Source organism: Crocuta crocuta, unplaced genomic scaffold (genome assembly GCF_008692635.1).
Source record: "Crocuta crocuta isolate KB4526 unplaced genomic scaffold, BGI_CrCroc_1.0 scaffold92, whole genome shotgun sequence".
Classification (NCBI taxonomy): domain Eukaryota; kingdom Metazoa; phylum Chordata; class Mammalia; order Carnivora; family Hyaenidae; genus Crocuta; species Crocuta crocuta.
Window position 1 is genome coordinate 5,639,556 of NW_027528804.1, and position 18,324 is coordinate 5,657,879.

Consider the following 18,324-nt stretch of genomic DNA (forward strand, 5'->3'; position numbering starts at 1 on the left):
TCAAGGTTTAAAAGAAACTGGGGTTCTGGGACTATCTATGCAAAATGGGTTAGATAAGGGAGAAGGTTAACACAAAATATAAATGGCAGACTAGGATGAAACAAAGAAGAGTATAAAGAGATTGAGAATAGTAATTACTGCAAAGAGGTTTGATGAAAATGAAAAGTAGTAAAGGTAGAAAAAATGAAATAGCAGAAGATGGGAAAGGAGACTTTCAGAACAGGAGATCTAGCATAAGGAACAACTCTCAGTGACAACTGGTTCAAGGTATGATCTTGCACGTGGGAGTAGAGATTAAGGACAATGATATACAGGCAGTCATTCGAGGTATGAAGGCAGCATATCCTATGGGTCAAGTTTCAGAAGCTGAAGCTATCTGAAGTGGTGGCATCATACAGAATGATATGAAACAGAAAAACTACAAATGCTCTAATGAAAGCTATCAGTTTCAGATGAAAGACTCCAAGTGATCTAAACAGGAACTTACAGAAAATTAAACTTGAAAGCACATTTAATGAGGGGGAGAAAAAGAAAAATAGAATAAAAAAAGAAAAACAGTTCAGTCAAGAAAAAAGCATGTGAAGTTGAACTTGAAGCAATTTAGTAGAACTATGAAGTTCTAAGAGGAAAAAGCAAATAATACTATCAGAAAACCAATCAGGAAGGTGCTGCATTCCTTTGCTTTCATCCTACAACATCCTGTCATTTTTCCTAACATCTATCTGGCTGCCGGTCCTCAGTCTCTTCTGTACTAATGGCACCTCTTCTACCCTAACTGAAATGCCTCTAGTTCCTCCAATCTTTGATTCTGGATCTTCATACCGTGTTTTCTTCTCATTTACTCCCAAGGCTAAAAAATTTGCAAATTTTATTTCAAGTCCAGAACTCCCTTCTGCATTGCAAGCTTTTATAGATGATTTCTCACTTTAACATAAAAGTCACCTCAAGTGCTATCAGTGAACTAGTACCACCATCCTGCCTGCTGCTTTGGCTACTGGAGTAATCTCCCTTTCTCAAATCCAAACAAAAAGCCCTGCTATTTCTATCTCCCAAATATTTCCAGGATCTGGTTTGCTCCACTGACCACAATGTGGGTCCAAGCCGGCATCCTCTTATTTGATCACTGCAACAATCTCTTAACTGATCTCATGTTAATTCTTCGTACCCTCCATCATATTTTTCATACTAAAGTCTCAGTGATAAAATAATAATAAATCTGAACATATAACTCCCTCTCTACCTTCATTTTTTGTTACTTCGGCTCACCAACTTCCAGTCATGCTGGCCTTCCTCCCCCATCTTCTCAAATACTAGCACATGGGTTCCCATTGCCTTAAACAATCTTCCTCATTTCTTCTCCCAGCTAACTCCTATCATGAAGCACAGTGGTTCAGAGCACACACTCCTCTAAGCTCAAATCCCAGGTTTACTACTCATTGGCTCTGTGACCTTGGAGAAGTGTGCTAATATCTCTGTGCCACAGTTACATCTTCTTTTAAATGGGGGGAAAAACAGCACCTATGTCACAGAGTTGTTAGATTGAAATAAGTTAATATGTAATAGGGATCAAGGATAGTGCCTGGCACATAGCAATCACTATCTAAATGCTAGCTATTATTTGTTTCTTAGTTAAATATGACTTCCTTAAGGAACACTTTTCTGGTGGCCCCAAATCAATTTGCCCCTTCTATAATATAATCAATTCTACACTGTACTTTTTCTTAGGTAACATTTATTTCAACTCTAAGAATCTGTACACATGGCAGGAACATCAGTCTTGTTCTAAATGTATCATAAGTTTCTAAACCTGGTACCTCAAGGGGCGCCTGGGTGGTTCAGTCAGTTACGCGTCTAACTCAGCTCAGGTCATGATCTCAGGGCTTGTGAATTTGAGCTCTGTGTTGAGCCCCAAGTCAGGCTGTGTGCTGACAGTTCGGAGCCTGGAGCCTGTTTTAGATTCTGTGTCTCCCTCCCTCCCTGCCTCTCCCTTGGTCACACTCTGTCTCTATCTCCTTCAAAAATAAATAAACATAAAAAAAATTTAAACTGGTACCTCAAACATGCAAGTTATCTAATATAAAAATATTTGTTAAATAAGTTAACTTGAGCAAAGGCACGATGTAGCTATTAGAAATGAGTAAAAGTCTTATATGATAGTCATTATCTAAATAGAGATCTGTCCTATGCAGAAAATTATATGCCTATGTTGTAAACTAGGCATAATAATACCTCAATAGTGCTGATTTTAAATATAAAACAAAAACAACAGAATTTATTAAAATGTGCATGTTCCATTAATTTATAATTTTAAGTTGGATATCCATAAGTCTCCATACCCATGGGAAATTTCCAAAGTGTTTGGCACTAGATTAAAATTTGTCTGGCTTAAAATAATTTAGAAAAAAAATCGTTCGGCTTCTTCTGGAAACTCCTCCAAAATGTCATAAACCAGAGTTTGCCAAAGCTTCAGGATTGTATGGAACTTTGAACCATTACTTTAATACAGCAAAGACATAATTCTTGGCAGAATATCAAAGTTTCTCCCAGAGGTAATGGAATGTACACCAAAACAATGTTTCCAATATGAACCAGTTTTTTCAAGAAATCATTAGAGAGTCTTCATTCTGAAACTCTGGACCACTGTTGGAAAATAACTTCTGTTTGTTATAAAAACAATATAGCTTCACAGAATAAAATATGACAAAAATATCTGGGAGTCATAATGTGCCAAGTAGAAGTCAGCAGTGTAGTGGCATTATTTATAAAAAACAAATGTGACACTAAGATGAACTTTAAAGAGCAGAACATACAAGAACTGTGAAATAATCTTTCCTCTAACAAATATTTCATGAATGCCAAGTATCACTGCAGTGTAAATACAGCCTGAACTGTATGTTTCCAGTCAATACTAAAAACTGAAGAAGAGTACAGTATTCAGCAACAAAGATAATGAAGGGGTTGAAACATGAGGGAGACTAAAAGAAAGATCTAAATCCTTCTCTTTAAGAGAAAGAAAGGTAAATTGTGAGTATGTTAATATGAAAGGTTATCAGAATACAGTTACTGCTCATTCTTTTGTTATTCACAGTAAAAACTGAGACTAGCTCATCAGTTTTTAAATACAAACAAATAAATATTTATATAACAAAATGGACGAATAAAATTCAGCGTTTAAAACCCGATATTGTTACAAGGTCACTGTAATGGTCAGTTTTATGAGTCAGCACGACTAGGCTATAGTTTTCAGTTATTCAAACATTAATCTAGGTGTTACTGTAAAAGTATATATAATTTTTTAAACGTTTTTTATTTATTTTTGAGAGAGACACAGCATGAGTAGGGGAGGGTCAGAGAGAGAGAGGGAGACACAGAATCCAAAGACAGGCTCCAGGTTCTGAGCTAGCTGTCAGCACAGAGCCCAACACGGGGCTGGAACCCACGAACCATGAGATCATGACCTGAGCCAAAGCTGGATGCTCCACCCAGGTGCCCTGTAAAAGTATATTTTTATAAATGAACAAGATCTATAATCACTTTACTTTAAGTAAGTAAGATTATCCTAGCTAATCTGTTATAATTCTGATTCAGTCAGTTCTAAAGGCCTTAAGAGCAGGATTGAGGCTTCTCTGAAAAAAAAAAATTCTGCTCATGGACTACAGCTTCAGCTCTTGTTTGTCTTTCTTGATAGCCTGCCCTATGGATTTCAAACTTGCCTACCCAGTCCCCACAGTCACATGACCCAGTTCCTAGCAATTAATCTCTTAATATGAATATCCTGTGGGTTCTAGTTCTCTCATGGAACTCTGAACTGGTAGAGACACTTAGGCTGAAATGTATATGCAGCTAGAAATATGGAATAAATCTTAGAGGTCCTTAACAATTCTATCATTCTCTACCTGAATTTCAACCCTATTAGTTAAAATAATTTTGGTTTTTATTTCACTAGCAATCACCAGAAGATTTCTGGGCAAATTAATACCAAATAAAATGATTACCATTACCATTTCTAATCCTCACTTTGCTTCTAAATCCTGTTGAAATTTCAAGTTCAAAAGAAAAAGATTAAATTTGTTAACTTAAATATTTTCATGCTTTATTTGTTTTTTTTTCTTTTAAAGACATTTTGCTCAACTTTTCTATTAATAAATCAAGTTCTCAAATTCTAATAAAATGTCCACTATTCTTGAGATTCTATACTTCATCCTGAGTTAACATCATCTCAAATCAGTTTTGAGTGATCAAAACAGTTGAAAGTCTGACTTTTGAGCTAACCTAACATGTGAAAACATAATGTTACAAAAACAGACCATATGTCACATGTATGTATGGGAAAGTGTGAATTCATCCCAAGTATGAATGGGAAGGTGGGGGAATTAACCATGAAAAGATGTGAGATAGTTGCATAGTAAGAACAAAATAAAAAGGGGAAAGAGAACCAATATCAAAATTCTTTGAGGAGACAATTAAGTGGAGTTCAAACCAAAATCATACAGTGTTACATCGAGAAATATGTGCTATAGACCAAGGAGATTGCTGAATAGAACCTTTTCAAATTTTTCAAACTAAATAACTGAAATCACAGGAATGTTTTGGAACAAACAGACCTTTATACAATACTTTTTAAATTCAATTATTTACTCTTTATGCATACAATTTTTCAGGACAATGGACACATCCAATATAAACAAGATAATCAAATTCCCTAACTTTTCGACAATCACTGATATTTTCATTCCAGGCAGTCAAACTTAAAACATATGGCTACTTTACATATCCAAGACCTATGTTATCCTAGGAAAGAGGGCTGCTGAGATAGGAACAGGGAAAGTAGAATAACCAGCAATATGGTGGATGGGCCTAAGGGAACTACCCAGATTATTGAGTTAGCTTCAGTAGTAACAAAGTCTAGCAATACTAAAGTGAACAGTTTCTATCTGACATGTTGATAACTAAAAATAAAGTAGCTGTGCAAAGTAAGCAACAGTGTTCCCCAGAGGGGTTATATCATAAGGTTTTCTCAAGTTCAGTGTTTACAGGGCTCATTTAGGGAAAGGGAAGAAAACAAGGAGTGCAAGAAATATCTAGGACTATTGAGTCAATTATCCTGAGAAAAGAAAGTCTAGGGAGAACTGGATAGAAGCAAGACTCCAATCATACGAAGTGATGCTCCAAATGGGCTTCCAGACTAGAAAGAGTAAAAGGCGCTTTAGGACACAAGAATGAAGAAGTCCTAAGAACTAGGTAGCAAGAGTTTGGGAAGACAAACATATTTCAAAACTGCAGATGGAAAACAGCAATACTAATTATGGTCACCAGTCACAAATGATAATGAGGATCTACTATATTGCCAAGCTTTGCTTGGAATGGTTTTGAAGCCGGGCCAATGTAACAATTGGAAATTCTTTAGAATTTGTGATAAGATTGGTAGTGGTGGGAAGAGGTGTTTGAGGCATTCAGGGATTGACAATATCTATCAACTCTTTGGTGATATTAAAAGCCTCAAATGATTCCTATAATTTTTAAATATTAGGTTAATGGCATTGAAGCCATTCATCAAATAAAAATTTTAGCAAAAAAAATTTTTTTAAACAAGAAACTTGCCAAAAGTTCCTTTCTAGACTTTTGGCAAATGTCTAGTGCTATCTATAGGTAAGTCTACCTGGTTACCACTCCTCTTCATGATTATGTTTAAGCCAATTACAAAAAGCACCTCTCCTTTCAGAATGAACTAGAGAATCAGATTGCAGTTCCTCCTTAAGGCATTAGCCAGAAGGTTTTGTGCAAAACTCTGTACAGTGGCCTGAATGTGGGTATCTAGATAGGCAAATAATGTGACAGGGCACACCTGTTGATACAGGTCAAATCAACTTTGGAGGGGCTGCTGCCTACATTAGAACTTCTCCAGATTATCTTTAAATTAACAAGAAAAATTTACTCTATGTAGTCGATACTCTGCACAAGTGCTTTTAAATCCTTTCTTTACATTATGATTCCTTTCTGAGATCAGATTAAAACTATAGACTCATATCCAGAAAATGCTTGTGCATACATGTACACAAACACAAAATTGTATATAGAATTACAAGAGGTTCATAGATCTGATGTCCATTCTCAGGCCTCTATGGCTGTTGAGTTAAGAACTGCTATTTTAAACTGTCAAATTTAATTTACTTAGACGTTCATCCACAGAAAAATTGGGACAAGAAGCTACAGAGGCTTCTGCACAGAAAGCAACAACAACAAAAAAGAACAATAAAGCAAATAGCTAGATATGTTGAGAACGCTGCCCCCAACAACACAAGATATCTCAGATCTCATACCAAAAAAGATTCTATATTAATGTCTCCATATATCACCTGAACATACAATATATTGTATGCATATTATAAAGCTTGCAATTGATCATTTTTCCAGATCCAAGTAAAAATTTATAAATTAACTTTGTTTGAAGTAGTTAAATTTTCTTCTTTGCCTTGACCCATAAGAAGTCTACAAAAATTTATAATTAATGTGAAGAAACTATGTATTAATATTACTAATTTAATATCTTATTCTTTGTTTCCTTTCTCCCATTTTGATTATATATTTTCTTTCATGAGCAAACAGTATATATAAATTATGTGTGTGTGTGTGTGTGTGTGTGTATATATATATAATATTGTATGTCAATTTTTGGGCAAAAAGATTATAATAAATTAAGAAATATAAACTCCTTTAAAAAGAATAAGAGTGCTCAATTAAGAATATTAAGATTGGGGTGCCAGGATGACTTAGTTGGTTAAGTGTCCAACCTGAGCTCAGGTCATGATCTCGTGGTTTGTGAGTTCGAGCCCTGCATCGTGCTCTGTGCTGACAATGCACAACCTACTTAGGATTCTCTCTCTTTCTCTCTCTCTAAATAAATAAACTTTTTTTTTAAAAGAATGATACTAAGATTTGCTTTCTTAGGAATATGACAACAATAAACGGCCAGAGCATCTCTTGAAAATGTGATATTCCTTTTAGGCCAGTGGTACCATTAAAATAAACGGAAGTAAATAAAACTTCAAACACAGAAAAGCTACCCTCTGTGTTCCAAAGTCCGCTATCCCACAAAAACTCTATATATAGGAATCTGATAAATATCTACATTCTTCAATGTAATTCAACATTCTTTCTTTTGTACTCTAATGGGACAGCACATTGTACATCATCTGTTATAACAAGTATTACTATATTATAATCATGTTTGTATTTTTCTCCTCTACATTTTTAGAGCTTGAGAACTGAGATCCTATGTTAGTCATCTTCATATATCTGGCACCTAGCATAAGGAGGGTCATAGTATTAGAAGAGACTATTGAAAGTATTATAACATCAATAGACTGACGTTATGTATGCCAAAGCACAATATAAGAAATGTCAGAGTAGATAAGAAAGACTGGTTCCTAAATAAATCTTCAATTTATCAGCATCTTTATAACTCTGCTTCAATTCTAGCTTTCTATGAGCTCTGCCCTCCAAATTTGTTCCTTGTGGAGAAAGATCCTTATGGCATTAATATGAGCCCATCTACATTCTCTCCTGAAAGGTTAGACAAAGCTGGTAAATATTTACTAATATATGCTGAATAGATAAATTAAAGGCAACGCAACCTTGCAGAGTAAATAAAATCCCATTAGAATAATGTGTACTTTAACATGTCTGTGTGCACACATGTGTATGTGTATATGCTTGAATATAAAATATCACAAATTTTCATCATCTGTAAGATAATTAACTTTTTTTATCACCTTCCTTCCTATGTCTCTCATCAGGCCTCTGGATGTATCTAAATATTCAAGACACTAGGTATGTAATTGAGCTCCAAAGTATTTAAGGCATTGAACAGCTTTGATAGTAGAAGTGTCAATATTTGCATTAATGTACACTTATTTCAACTTTAAAAAATGTTTAGAAATATGATAAAATGTTAGTATTCCACCTCTCTTTACTTTCTAATTGTATGAACTTAGATTAATTACTTAATTGCTCTGTATTTCAATTTCCTTATCTGTACAATGAAAATAGTTAATTGATCCTATCTCATGGTAGTGTTATGGGGATTAAATTCATTAAAATATGTAGAGCACCTAGAATACTTACTGCCTAATACACAATAAACACTCAATAAATATTAACTACTAATATTACAAAAACCTTTTCTACTCAAAGTCTATAAAATGGAAATGTTTTCAGAGCAAATATTTTTTTAAAAGCCATACCCAGACTACTTGAAAGTATTATTTAGCCTATTTGTCACAAAACAAAGGAAATGTTGTTTGCAGTTTTTTAGGGTCTTTAATATTAGGTTGAAACACATGAAAATGCCATTTTTACAGGAAAATAATTTCAATATCAGCAAATATATAGGGTTTACTTTCTTAACATGTTTTGTTAGAAAAATTAAATACATTTCAGTGAAATGTATTTAAAATAATTTTAAGAAATGAAACCCCTGCATGCAATTAAGTTTCTAAAAATAATTTTAAAATAATTAAAATATTACCATAATAAGTATCTTTAGGGTGGCATAGGTTGAATATTTGTGATCCCCCTTCCTTAGGATTAAGACCTAATAATACCCATGGCAATGGTGTTTGTGGGTGGGACCTCTGGATGATAGGTTCTGAGGGCCCTGCCCTCATGAATGGTATTAGTGCTTTTATAAAAGAGACCTGAGAGAACTCCCTGGACATTTCTAGGATGTAAAGATTGCTGTCAATAAGGAAGTAGCCCTCATTAAGCAGGGAATCTACTGGTTCCTTGATCTTGGACTTCCTAGCCTCTAGAACTAGGAGAAATAAATATTTGTTTTTAACCAGTTTATGATGTTTTGTATAGCAGTCCAAATGGACTAAGACACAGGATACAAAAGAATCTGACTATACTACTGACAAGGCAGTATACATCTTCCTAGTGAAACACTGACTTTTTAACCAATAGGGTTCAACTTTTCTACTTTGGTTTTCTAAACGGAATTTTATATAAGACTGAGCTCCAAATAAAAAAAAAAAAGTGACTCTTTTTTCATTTGAAGACAGGCCAAATTACCACTTTCGATCATAAAATACATTTTTTAAAATGTTTATTTTTGAGAGACAGAGCAAAAGTGGGGAGGGGGCAGAGAGAGAAAGACACAGAATCTGAAGCAGGCTCTAGGCTCTGAACTGTCAGCACAAAGCCCAAAGCGGGGCTAAAACTCACGAATTACAAGATCATGATCTGTGCCAAAGTTGGATGCTTAACCAACTGAGCCACCCAGGTGCCCCTCAATCATCAAATACGTCTAAAGAGCTACTTCTAAAATTTCTGACATTAGAACTTTCATTTATTTCTTACAGAATTGAAGAATATGCTTAAGATAAGTCGTTTCCCTGAAAGAGAAAATTAAAAATCCTGATTCTCATATCTAAAAAATATGAATCTCTCAAATGTAGTCATTCATTAATTTACTCACTCAACAAACATTTACTGAATGCCTCTTATGTGATGCAGTACTGGCTCTGACGTCAGAAGTAAAAGTCATTTAATCATTATCTTCCAGAACTAAGATCCTCAAAAAGAGACAAACTAAATAGAAAAAAATAATAAAATATCATAAAGCTATAAAATAAAGTAGGAAAGGGACTAAGCTCACATTGCAGAGAATGTAACATAGTATAATCCAGGAAAGAAAATCAGAGTCTAAAATCAGGGATTGCCAGGAAATTAGGAAAACTCAAAAGACTCAGTTTGGCTGGACTGCAGGTGAAGGCATGCACATGCACACATATGCTGACTACTGTACGCACTTACTATAAATCTGTAACTTAATCAAAATAACAGAGTAAGGAATAAAAAAACAACAACAAAAAACAGAAGAAAAGAACAGCTTACCATGCTTTCCCCTAGAAATATCCACATACTGGCAAAGTCTGGGATGAGTGATGGTCTTAAGGATTTGAAATCGCCCCAAAATTTTGATGGAATTTGGTGTAAGAGGAAGCCCATTACTTCCACAAACATCATGTGGCAGAGCCGAGGCAAAGAAGGTAAAGGCACCCATTTCAGCATCTTTCAGGGGAAACATTTCAGTATCCTAGATCTTCTAAGATAATCTGGAAAAGGAGAGAATTTTATGACAGATCAACCAAACATTAAGCCAATGTTTTTTCACCTTAAATATGATTAATAATATGTAACTTGGAGGAAAATACCAAACAGAACACTTCACAGTAAAAAGTATCAAAGTCAAAAAATTCCAAGATAATATCTAAGAGGAAAAATCACACAATCATAAATTTAGATTGTAGCTCTAACTCACAATCAAAGATTTTCAATGGCATAAAAAGGAAAAAATAGAACATTTTTTCTTCAATGATGTCTGACAGTTTTAACAATTATGAAGTCTGTTATTACATATTTACATCAATAAGAGACATCCTATTTACCTAAAGCTTGAATAACTCACAGACCATCAAGAACTTTTCCTTTCTGCAGAGTAAGCGAAGTCAGTACAGAGAAAATAGAGTTCACATGTATTAAAACTCATCAAACTACTACTCACTTAAAATCAGTGCATTTTAGTATATGTAAATTGTATCTTATAAAAAAATAAAAAATGAAATAAAATTATGAGAATATGAGGAAGAAATAATTAAAAATGAGTGGTTGGAAATTAAATGATTACCAAGGTAGATTGAAATGTTGGAAAAGAAAGTTGAGACAACTGCTCAGACTATGGAACAAAAAGCAAATAGATGAAAACATGAGAGAAAAGTTAACAGATATAGTAAGTCAAACCAAGAATACAAAAAAAAATACAGGAGTTTCAAAAAGAGAACCAAAAAAAAATAAAGGAGAATAAATTGTAAAAAAACAGAATAGGAGAAAAAGTCCTCACAGTTCAAGGGAAATATGTACCTTCAAATTGGAAACATTTATAATATCAAGGAGGTTAAATGAAAAATACCCACACTATGACATTTTTTCTAGCTCCTTTCAATGAGTTCACTTCAAGAAGAATAAACTCACAAGACATGTCATCGTAAATTTTCAAAGGGCATGGAGGAGGACACTTGTGGGGATGAGCACTGAGTGTTATGTGGAAACTAATTTGACAATAANCAGTGAAACCTTGAAAGACCTAAAGAGACAAAAATTTTGTTTCTATACCCTGCCAAACTATCCATCATTATAGCATAAATAATGATAATAATTTACAGCCATACAAACATTAAAAAAATAAAATTAACAACCACATACCTTTTATGAATAAATATCCTTAGGATGTATTCTACCAAAACAAGGAGAAAAACAAATAATAGAAAATGTGTGGTTAAGAAACAATGTAACTTATCAGAACATATCCTGTTCACATTAAACAGAAAGTAATTGGGCTTCAAGGGCTTACCTTCAAGCAAAGATATGGAATGGAAGCTTCTCAAACAAAGAATGAGAGGACATGGTAAAGAAAGCATAAGATGGGAGGACTTGGTGAAAAAAAAGCACAATGTAACTTTCCATCAAAAGAGAACAGAATTTCCTTTGTAAAAGTGAGGAGTGTTAAAAACTATATAAGACCATGGCCCAAAAAATAAATCACACTTAACTATGGCATAAGTTTTTGGTCATTATAGGGAAAAAAGAAGAAATCAATCTGATGTTACTATTATAAGTCTTCTCCTTAGTGTGGCACAGAGGTCATGAAATTAAGAAATTGGGAAGGAAATGTATCATAGCATACTTTTTGATTCTGTACTTAGGAATATTGACAAACTCACAATATTGTAACAGTTTGTTGCTTTTTTAGCACATATAAAAAAGAAAATAACTGTAGCTAAGAAATGTAATGTAAATATTATTAATCTTAACAATGTATAAGTAAAGGTCCAGATAAGGAAAAGTGAGAGTGATGGACATAGTTTTTGCAGTGGTAAACAAGGTAGAGTCATTATTTTTCTCATTTTACCAAATAAGGAGCAAAAATATATTTTTAAAAATTGATGTGAAAAAATAATTTACACCTATTACTTAGAATTATATCATTAACCAATATGAAAACTAAAAAATGTAAACACTATTCAAAACTTTGGAGAAGGGAAGTTGTGGATAGTGTGGTTTGTCTTAAAAAGTAAAAAAAAAAGAATTAGCATTTTATCTTATTATTCAATATAGAGATCTGAAGTTAAAAAACGCTAAAAGTGGTTCTCTCTCAGGAATAGGACTAACGGTAGGAAGACACTAAACTGTTGCATCGTATTACACAATCCTTCTATATTATACTACTTGATTTTCAGTTAGGCAGACTCTATCAGACAACTGAAAAGCATAGAACCAAAACAGGAAGCGCATATGATTCACAAACATAAGACACTAGTTAGTATAAAATATTTCATCAGTGTTCTGCTTCAGCTACCTTGTAGATGGGTACACATAAAAAGGTTCATATATTAAAATTTTAAACAAAGATTTGCTCACATTTGATGAGTGGAAGAAAGCTAGTGGAAAAAACCCGCTGACGTTGACAGATTAGTTGAGGAAATACAACGTAGGGATGGGGTTTGAACATTCATTCATTCAACCAATATCTTGAACCTATTTTAAGTCAGGTGTTTTTCCACCTGCAGGGCCAATGATAGCGAAGAAGACACAATCCCTGCCCACAAAGAATTTGGAGTCGAAATGAGAATGGAGGTCTGGGGGTGAAGGTCAAAAACATGGTACAAAAGATGCCGATTTCATCATGAATAAAATAATTCACACATTTCTTCAATGGGCGAATAACGCTGGCTCATTTATTTTATGTACTTTCCCTCAAAACGTTCTTTCTGTCCCAAATAAAAACAGGAACCAAGGGGCCTTGAAAAGAAACCACTAACAATTCTAAAGGAACCTCCAGGTGTTCACATTCTCCCACTCCACAAGAGAACGTCTCGACAAATGACAACCTCTGAAAACCAAAAACAAAACCAAGATTTTGTATCTATGGTGAGTAATGGAGAACTGAATCCACATTCTCCAACGTCCTCTTTAGATGTTCATTTGAAACAATGGTCATTCTCAAATAGCTGCCTACAGTTCTCAAAGGACTCAAGTAAACGTGTGTAGTGGGGAAAAGCGGACATTAGCTCCGGATGGGCACAGGACTCAGCATCAAGCAGCTCCAAAGGCTGGCTCTTGTTTCTGCGGACAAGCTGGGCCACTCGCTGCACCTGACGTTCCTCTACCTCCCACCGGCCCCACCCACTAAGACACTCAAAACTGAAGAACCCAAATACCTGCCTCTGAGTCTGGGGAAGCAGGCGGGCACAAAGACAAGGGGATGGAGCTTCTACACAGGGCCCCAGCTTGCTGTGGGTGCTGCTGCCGCTACCGTCTAGAGCGCCAGACCCAGCATCTCAGGTGCTTTTACAAACGAGGCCGCTCCGGGAGCGCCGGAATTGCGCTTTGCCTGCGAGTTAAATCCACCGAAATTTCCGGCTCGGAATCTGAACAGGAGCACGAGCCAGACCTGTTCCACTGACAGCTCCCAGCTCTCCCCGCCCCCGTCCTCAACTCAGCCGGGCCGTTTCCTCTGACCTCACAACCTCCACGCCACAACATGGAGGAAAGACCCGACGTCCGGCGTTTTGCCCCTTGCCCAGCCTGGAGACAAAACGTAGTTACCAAGGAAGAAGTGCAGAGGAGTTCAAGTTATTAGCTGAGAACATAGAAGACGGAGAGCATGGTATGGCTGCTCCCAGGAAGGGGACGACATAATTTGAAGTTAAATCGGTGGAACGCTCAGGCGTTTGGTGAGGACACCTCCTTGGGTCCTTTCTCACTGCCGTCGTGTGCGGTACCGTAACTGCTCCAGCCTGAAGCCGCCCGGTGAGGCTCTCCACGTTCCTGTGTCCACCGATTTATGTGAGTGACGCCCGCAGAAGGTCCTGGGGTATACGTGTTGAGATCAAAGGAGGGTCGTTTTTCCCTTATCATCTTGGGGAGATAGGATCTGGCCTCTGATTGGGGAGATAGGATCTGGCCTCTGATGCTAGAGGGAAGTAACGCTTATACCAGCACCAATCTTGGAATGTGGAAGTAGAGAGCAGCTTGGTACCTCTTGAAGGAGCCCAGTTTGAGAAATGGGATGAAGGGCTGACGGAAAGGCTGCTGCTGGAAAAGATACATTCACAAACACGTTTACTTTTTAATGTGTGCGCGTGCGCCCGTGTGTTTGAAAGGACTGGGGTGGGGTGGGGGTGGGGCAGGAAATCATTCCTCAATTAGTTAAGCACCCACTATGTTTCTTGTACTGTTGTAGACATTGGGAAAAGAATGATGGACAAAACAGGAACTTCTTTCTGTAGTTCACATTTTGAGTAAGACATCCTAAACAGAATTAAGAAAAACATGTTATATTGTAGGTCCTAATGGGGGATTAAGAGATAAATAATAAAGCAGAGGAGGATATAGTTTGAAATTTTAGTGTTGCCAAGGAAAGTCTCACTGAAAAGACAACTTTCGTAGCTGACGTCAGTGAGAGAATTAACCTTAACAGATATCTTGGGGTAAGTGCAGTCAGGTAGAGGTATCAGCTATAAACAGTCATTGCTAGTTTATGCCATGAAGCCTAAACTTGCCTGAAAAAGCAAGGAAGCTTGTGGATTAAAGTTGAGTTAAGGGATTAAACTAGAGACAAAGTCATAGAAGGAACAGATCATGAAGGATATTGAGGGCATCAAAGCTATTGGAGAGTTTGGATCAGCAGATTGACATAATCTGGCTTCCTTTTAAAAAGAGGATCTTACTGGCTGCCGTGGAGAATATACTGAAAGGGACAGGGTAGAAGAAAGACCAGTTTGGAGGCTGTTACAGTAATCTAGAGGGGACATGATGGTAGCTTGAGTAAGGGTGGTAAGAAATGGATGACCAGGTTCTTAGTGCTCTTAATTTAGATGTATAAGAATATTGGTGGATGGTGAGTCAATTTTCTCTAATTAGATTTGGGGAACACTTTAAAAAGGAAGTGTAATGTGAGTTTCGGAGTGACAAACACAAACTAAAATCAGAGCTTCGCTATTTAATATTTTGATAGATTTAGACAAGTCATAATTTCTCTGAAGGTTTGTATAAAATGGAAACGTTACCTCACATGGTTGAAAAGCTTAAGGGACTCCGTATGTAATGTGCCTTGCTCATTAAACTAGTGGCTGTTGTTATTAGCTGTGCTTTTAGATAGGAAATGGGAGAAAGATAGTGCTGAGTGCTTCTTTGGATGGAAAGGGATGGTTAAACTCTACTGAAGAAATTCTGAATCAGCTAAAAGGTGACCTTGGTGTTTGGTAAGCAGACCATGAGAAACCTAGACATACCCTTTTTAAATTTTATGCATATTTCACTGGACAGGAAGGTTTTCTGTGTTAATGACCTTAACACCTGATATGTATGGACTGTCTTCTCATAGCTATGCCTTAAGTCCCCAGGACTCCCTGTGTCCTTATTAGCAAAGAGAAAGAAGGCACTCCAGCAAGTAAAGAAAAACTATCAAGAATAAAAACAAATTCCCAGTTATAAAATGAGTGAGTCATGGAGATACAATGTACAAAGCGGTGACTATGGTTAATAATACTCTATTGAATATTTGAAAGTAGTCAGAAGAGTGGATCTTGAAGGTTCTCACCACACTATAGTGTGACTATGATGAAGGACGTTAACTGGACTAATGTGATCATTTTGCAGTGTACATAAGTATCGAATCATGTTGTGCATCTAAAACTAATCTTATGTGTCAACTGTACCTCAAAAAAAACTTTTTAAAAATTTTTTTGTTTACTCATATTTGAGAGAGGAAAGGGAGCACAAGTGGTGAAGGGACAGAGAGATGGAGACAGAATCCAAAACAGACCCCAGGCTCAGAGCTGTCAGCAAAGAGCCCGATGTGGGCTCGAACTCAAGAGTGGTGAAATCATGACCTGAGCAGCAGTCGGGAGGCTTAACTGACTGAGCCACCCCACCTAGGTGCCCCACCTCAAAATTTTTTAAATAAAGTGACACAGCTGATGAATGGCGGAGTTAGAATGTGAATTCATTCTCTGACCATACACCAAATAAATAAACATTCACAAAAAACAGAGTTTTAGGTCTGTTTTCAATATTTTGGCAAAGGCTGCAAAAACACGCGTGGAATTTGCCAGTTACCACTGCTATTATAGTGTCTCTGGGAAGAATTGTTCCCAGAATATTTAATTTTATTATTTACCTTTTTAAAAATTCTTATATTTGACACATTTTAAATCCTAGTAGGATTACTAACTTAGTTCTAAAAAGTGTCTCCGATGTAGCACAGTAATAAAAATGTTCTCCTTGTGGAGTGATTTCGCAGTTAGATTTTTTTTCTTAAATAGTTTGTTGTCAAGTTGGTTTCCATATAACACCCAGTGCTCATCCCAACAAGTGCCCTCCTCCTTGCCTATCACCCCCCTTCCTCTCTCCCCCACCCCCATCAGCCCTCAGTTCTCAGCGTTCAAGAGTCTCTCATGGTTCGCCTCCTTCCCTCTCCCCCACTATTGTTCCCCTTCTTCTCCCCCATGGTCCTCCGTTAAGTTCCTCCTAATCCTCCTATACATGGAAACGTACGGTATCTGCCCTTCTCTGGCAGACTTTGAAGCAAATGGTGGAATGAAGATTGGAAGGTTAGAATAAAAATGATGGTAGAAAGGGAGAGAAAAAATTGATTAAAATCACTATAGGTTATTAATTCTGATATACGTGTTTCTTTCAGAAGAAACTCTGAAGAATCTAAACACTATTCAAACCCAATTCACATACTTGTGTACTGTTTTCTTTTACATTTCACAACTGATGTTTTAAAATCACTGTGAACTAAGTGACACTGTGTAGTTGTCAATGCCCATACTTAATGCAAACTTGGTCATAATGGTTAATATTGTCATCAGTTTGATTAATGTGTAGTGTTGGTATGTAGCTATTGACTATAATCTCCATTTTAAGTATCCTTTATATGAAGATTTACCGTTAAAATGAAAAGTTATTGTGTATGCACAAATAAGAGGAAACAAAAAAGTGACATAAGGTAAAAATAGGGTCAAATTTAAAAGAGGTTTTTCTTTTTTTTTTTAAATTTTTTTTTAATGTTTTATTTATTTCTAGGAGAGAGAGAGAGAGACAGCATGAGCAGGAGAGGGTCAGAGAGAGAGGGAGTCACAGTCTCTGAAACAGGCTCCAGGCTCCGAGCTGGCAGTCAGCACAGAGCCCGACACGGGGCTCGAACCCACGAACCGCGAGATCATGACCTGAGCGAAAGTCAGACGCTTAACCGACTAAGCCACCCAGGCGCCCCAAAAGAGGTTTTTCAAATAATACAGGAAGGGTAGTTTTGTTTTGTTTTTTAATGGTACATAAAATGCCAGAGTATCATGATTGGAGCCGTTTTACAATTGGTGGCAACTTAGATGTGATGAAATACAATACAATTCTGAGTATCTCAGAAGAATCTAACCTTTTACATAGTTTAAGTCTTGAAGTAGTGAAATCAGGTGTTTTGGGGAAGTAGAGAGACACTTCCAGATATTTGCAGAATTTCTATACTATAAAGTAAAATTGAAAACCTGCACCTAAAATTTCCATTTCAAAACAATAGCTTATTTGTTTATAGTTTGTTCCTAACTATAGGGCAGGGAGTTTGTTGTTTAAAAGAAGTTACTGACAATTTAGAAACAGAGTGGGGAAAAAACTACTGAGGAAATTGACAAGGTAAAGGAAAGCCATTTGGAAATTATAGGAATTTCAGAAATAATCTTTTGTATATGTTTTAATGATTAAGGTGTAGTGTAAATTTATGTATTTCCTAAAATCAGCATCAGCTTTTATGAATAGCAGTATCTTATGATGGCTTTTTAGATTTGATAACCCATAATGTACATTATGAACAAAATTAAGAGGCAGAATAATTTAGATAATACTTTTCAGATGCTTTTGTCATAAAAATAAATTCATTATTTTTTTTTAATTTAGTAAGGGAAAAAGAAGTGTATGTAAACTATCCAAAAACTCTTACTATTCAAACACAATTCACATACTTGTGTACTGTTTTCTCTTTTTTTATGTGTTTTACATTTGTAATTACTGTGCATCCAGTTAAGTATTATATCGATTTTAATCTCCTAATCATTAAAATTTAATACAGATTAAGCCAGTATCCCCAAATTGTTTTAGAAGATATTAGTTTTAATAAATGTTAATAGGTGTTCCTTGGTTAGTATTCTGTGTTAAATGCATTGGGGAAACTACATTAATTGTGTCTTTTATAGAAATTCTAGC

The 18,324-nt window shown here is 35.9% G+C and overlaps 2 protein-coding genes across 6 annotated transcripts in view; one reads left to right on the plus strand and one right to left on the minus strand.

The window, feature by feature from the left end:
• Window positions 1–13,554, minus strand: part of TBCK (TBC1 domain containing kinase) — a 190,010-nt gene extending 176,456 nt beyond the window's left edge. The window contains exons 1-3 of one of the 3 annotated variants that reach the window (XM_077755782.1): window positions 13,285–13,554; window positions 11,266–11,296; window positions 9,898–10,118 (exon numbers count right to left, since the gene is read on the minus strand). In XM_077755782.1, the coding sequence (XP_077611908.1) occupies window positions 9,898–10,090 (193 nt within the window). In that variant the 5' untranslated portion in view covers window positions 10,091–10,118; window positions 11,266–11,296; window positions 13,285–13,554. Of the gene's footprint in view, window positions 1–9,897; window positions 10,119–11,265; window positions 11,297–13,280 lie in introns of all 3 variants that reach the window. The other 2 variants (XM_077755783.1, XM_077755784.1) reach the window with 2 other exon arrangements.
• A 262-nt stretch (window positions 13,555–13,816) lies between these two features.
• Window positions 13,817–18,324, plus strand: part of AIMP1 (aminoacyl tRNA synthetase complex interacting multifunctional protein 1) — a 39,956-nt gene continuing 35,448 nt past the window's right edge. For 2 of the 3 annotated variants that reach the window (XM_077755787.1, XM_077755785.1), the window contains exon 1: window positions 13,818–13,908. Coding sequence is in view for 2 of the 3 variants with exons in the window: in XM_077755785.1 (XP_077611911.1) it covers window positions 13,907–13,908 (2 nt within the window). In the remaining variant the exon portion in view is untranslated. Of the gene's footprint in view, window positions 13,909–18,324 lie in introns of all 3 variants that reach the window. The other variant, XM_077755788.1, reaches the window with a different exon arrangement.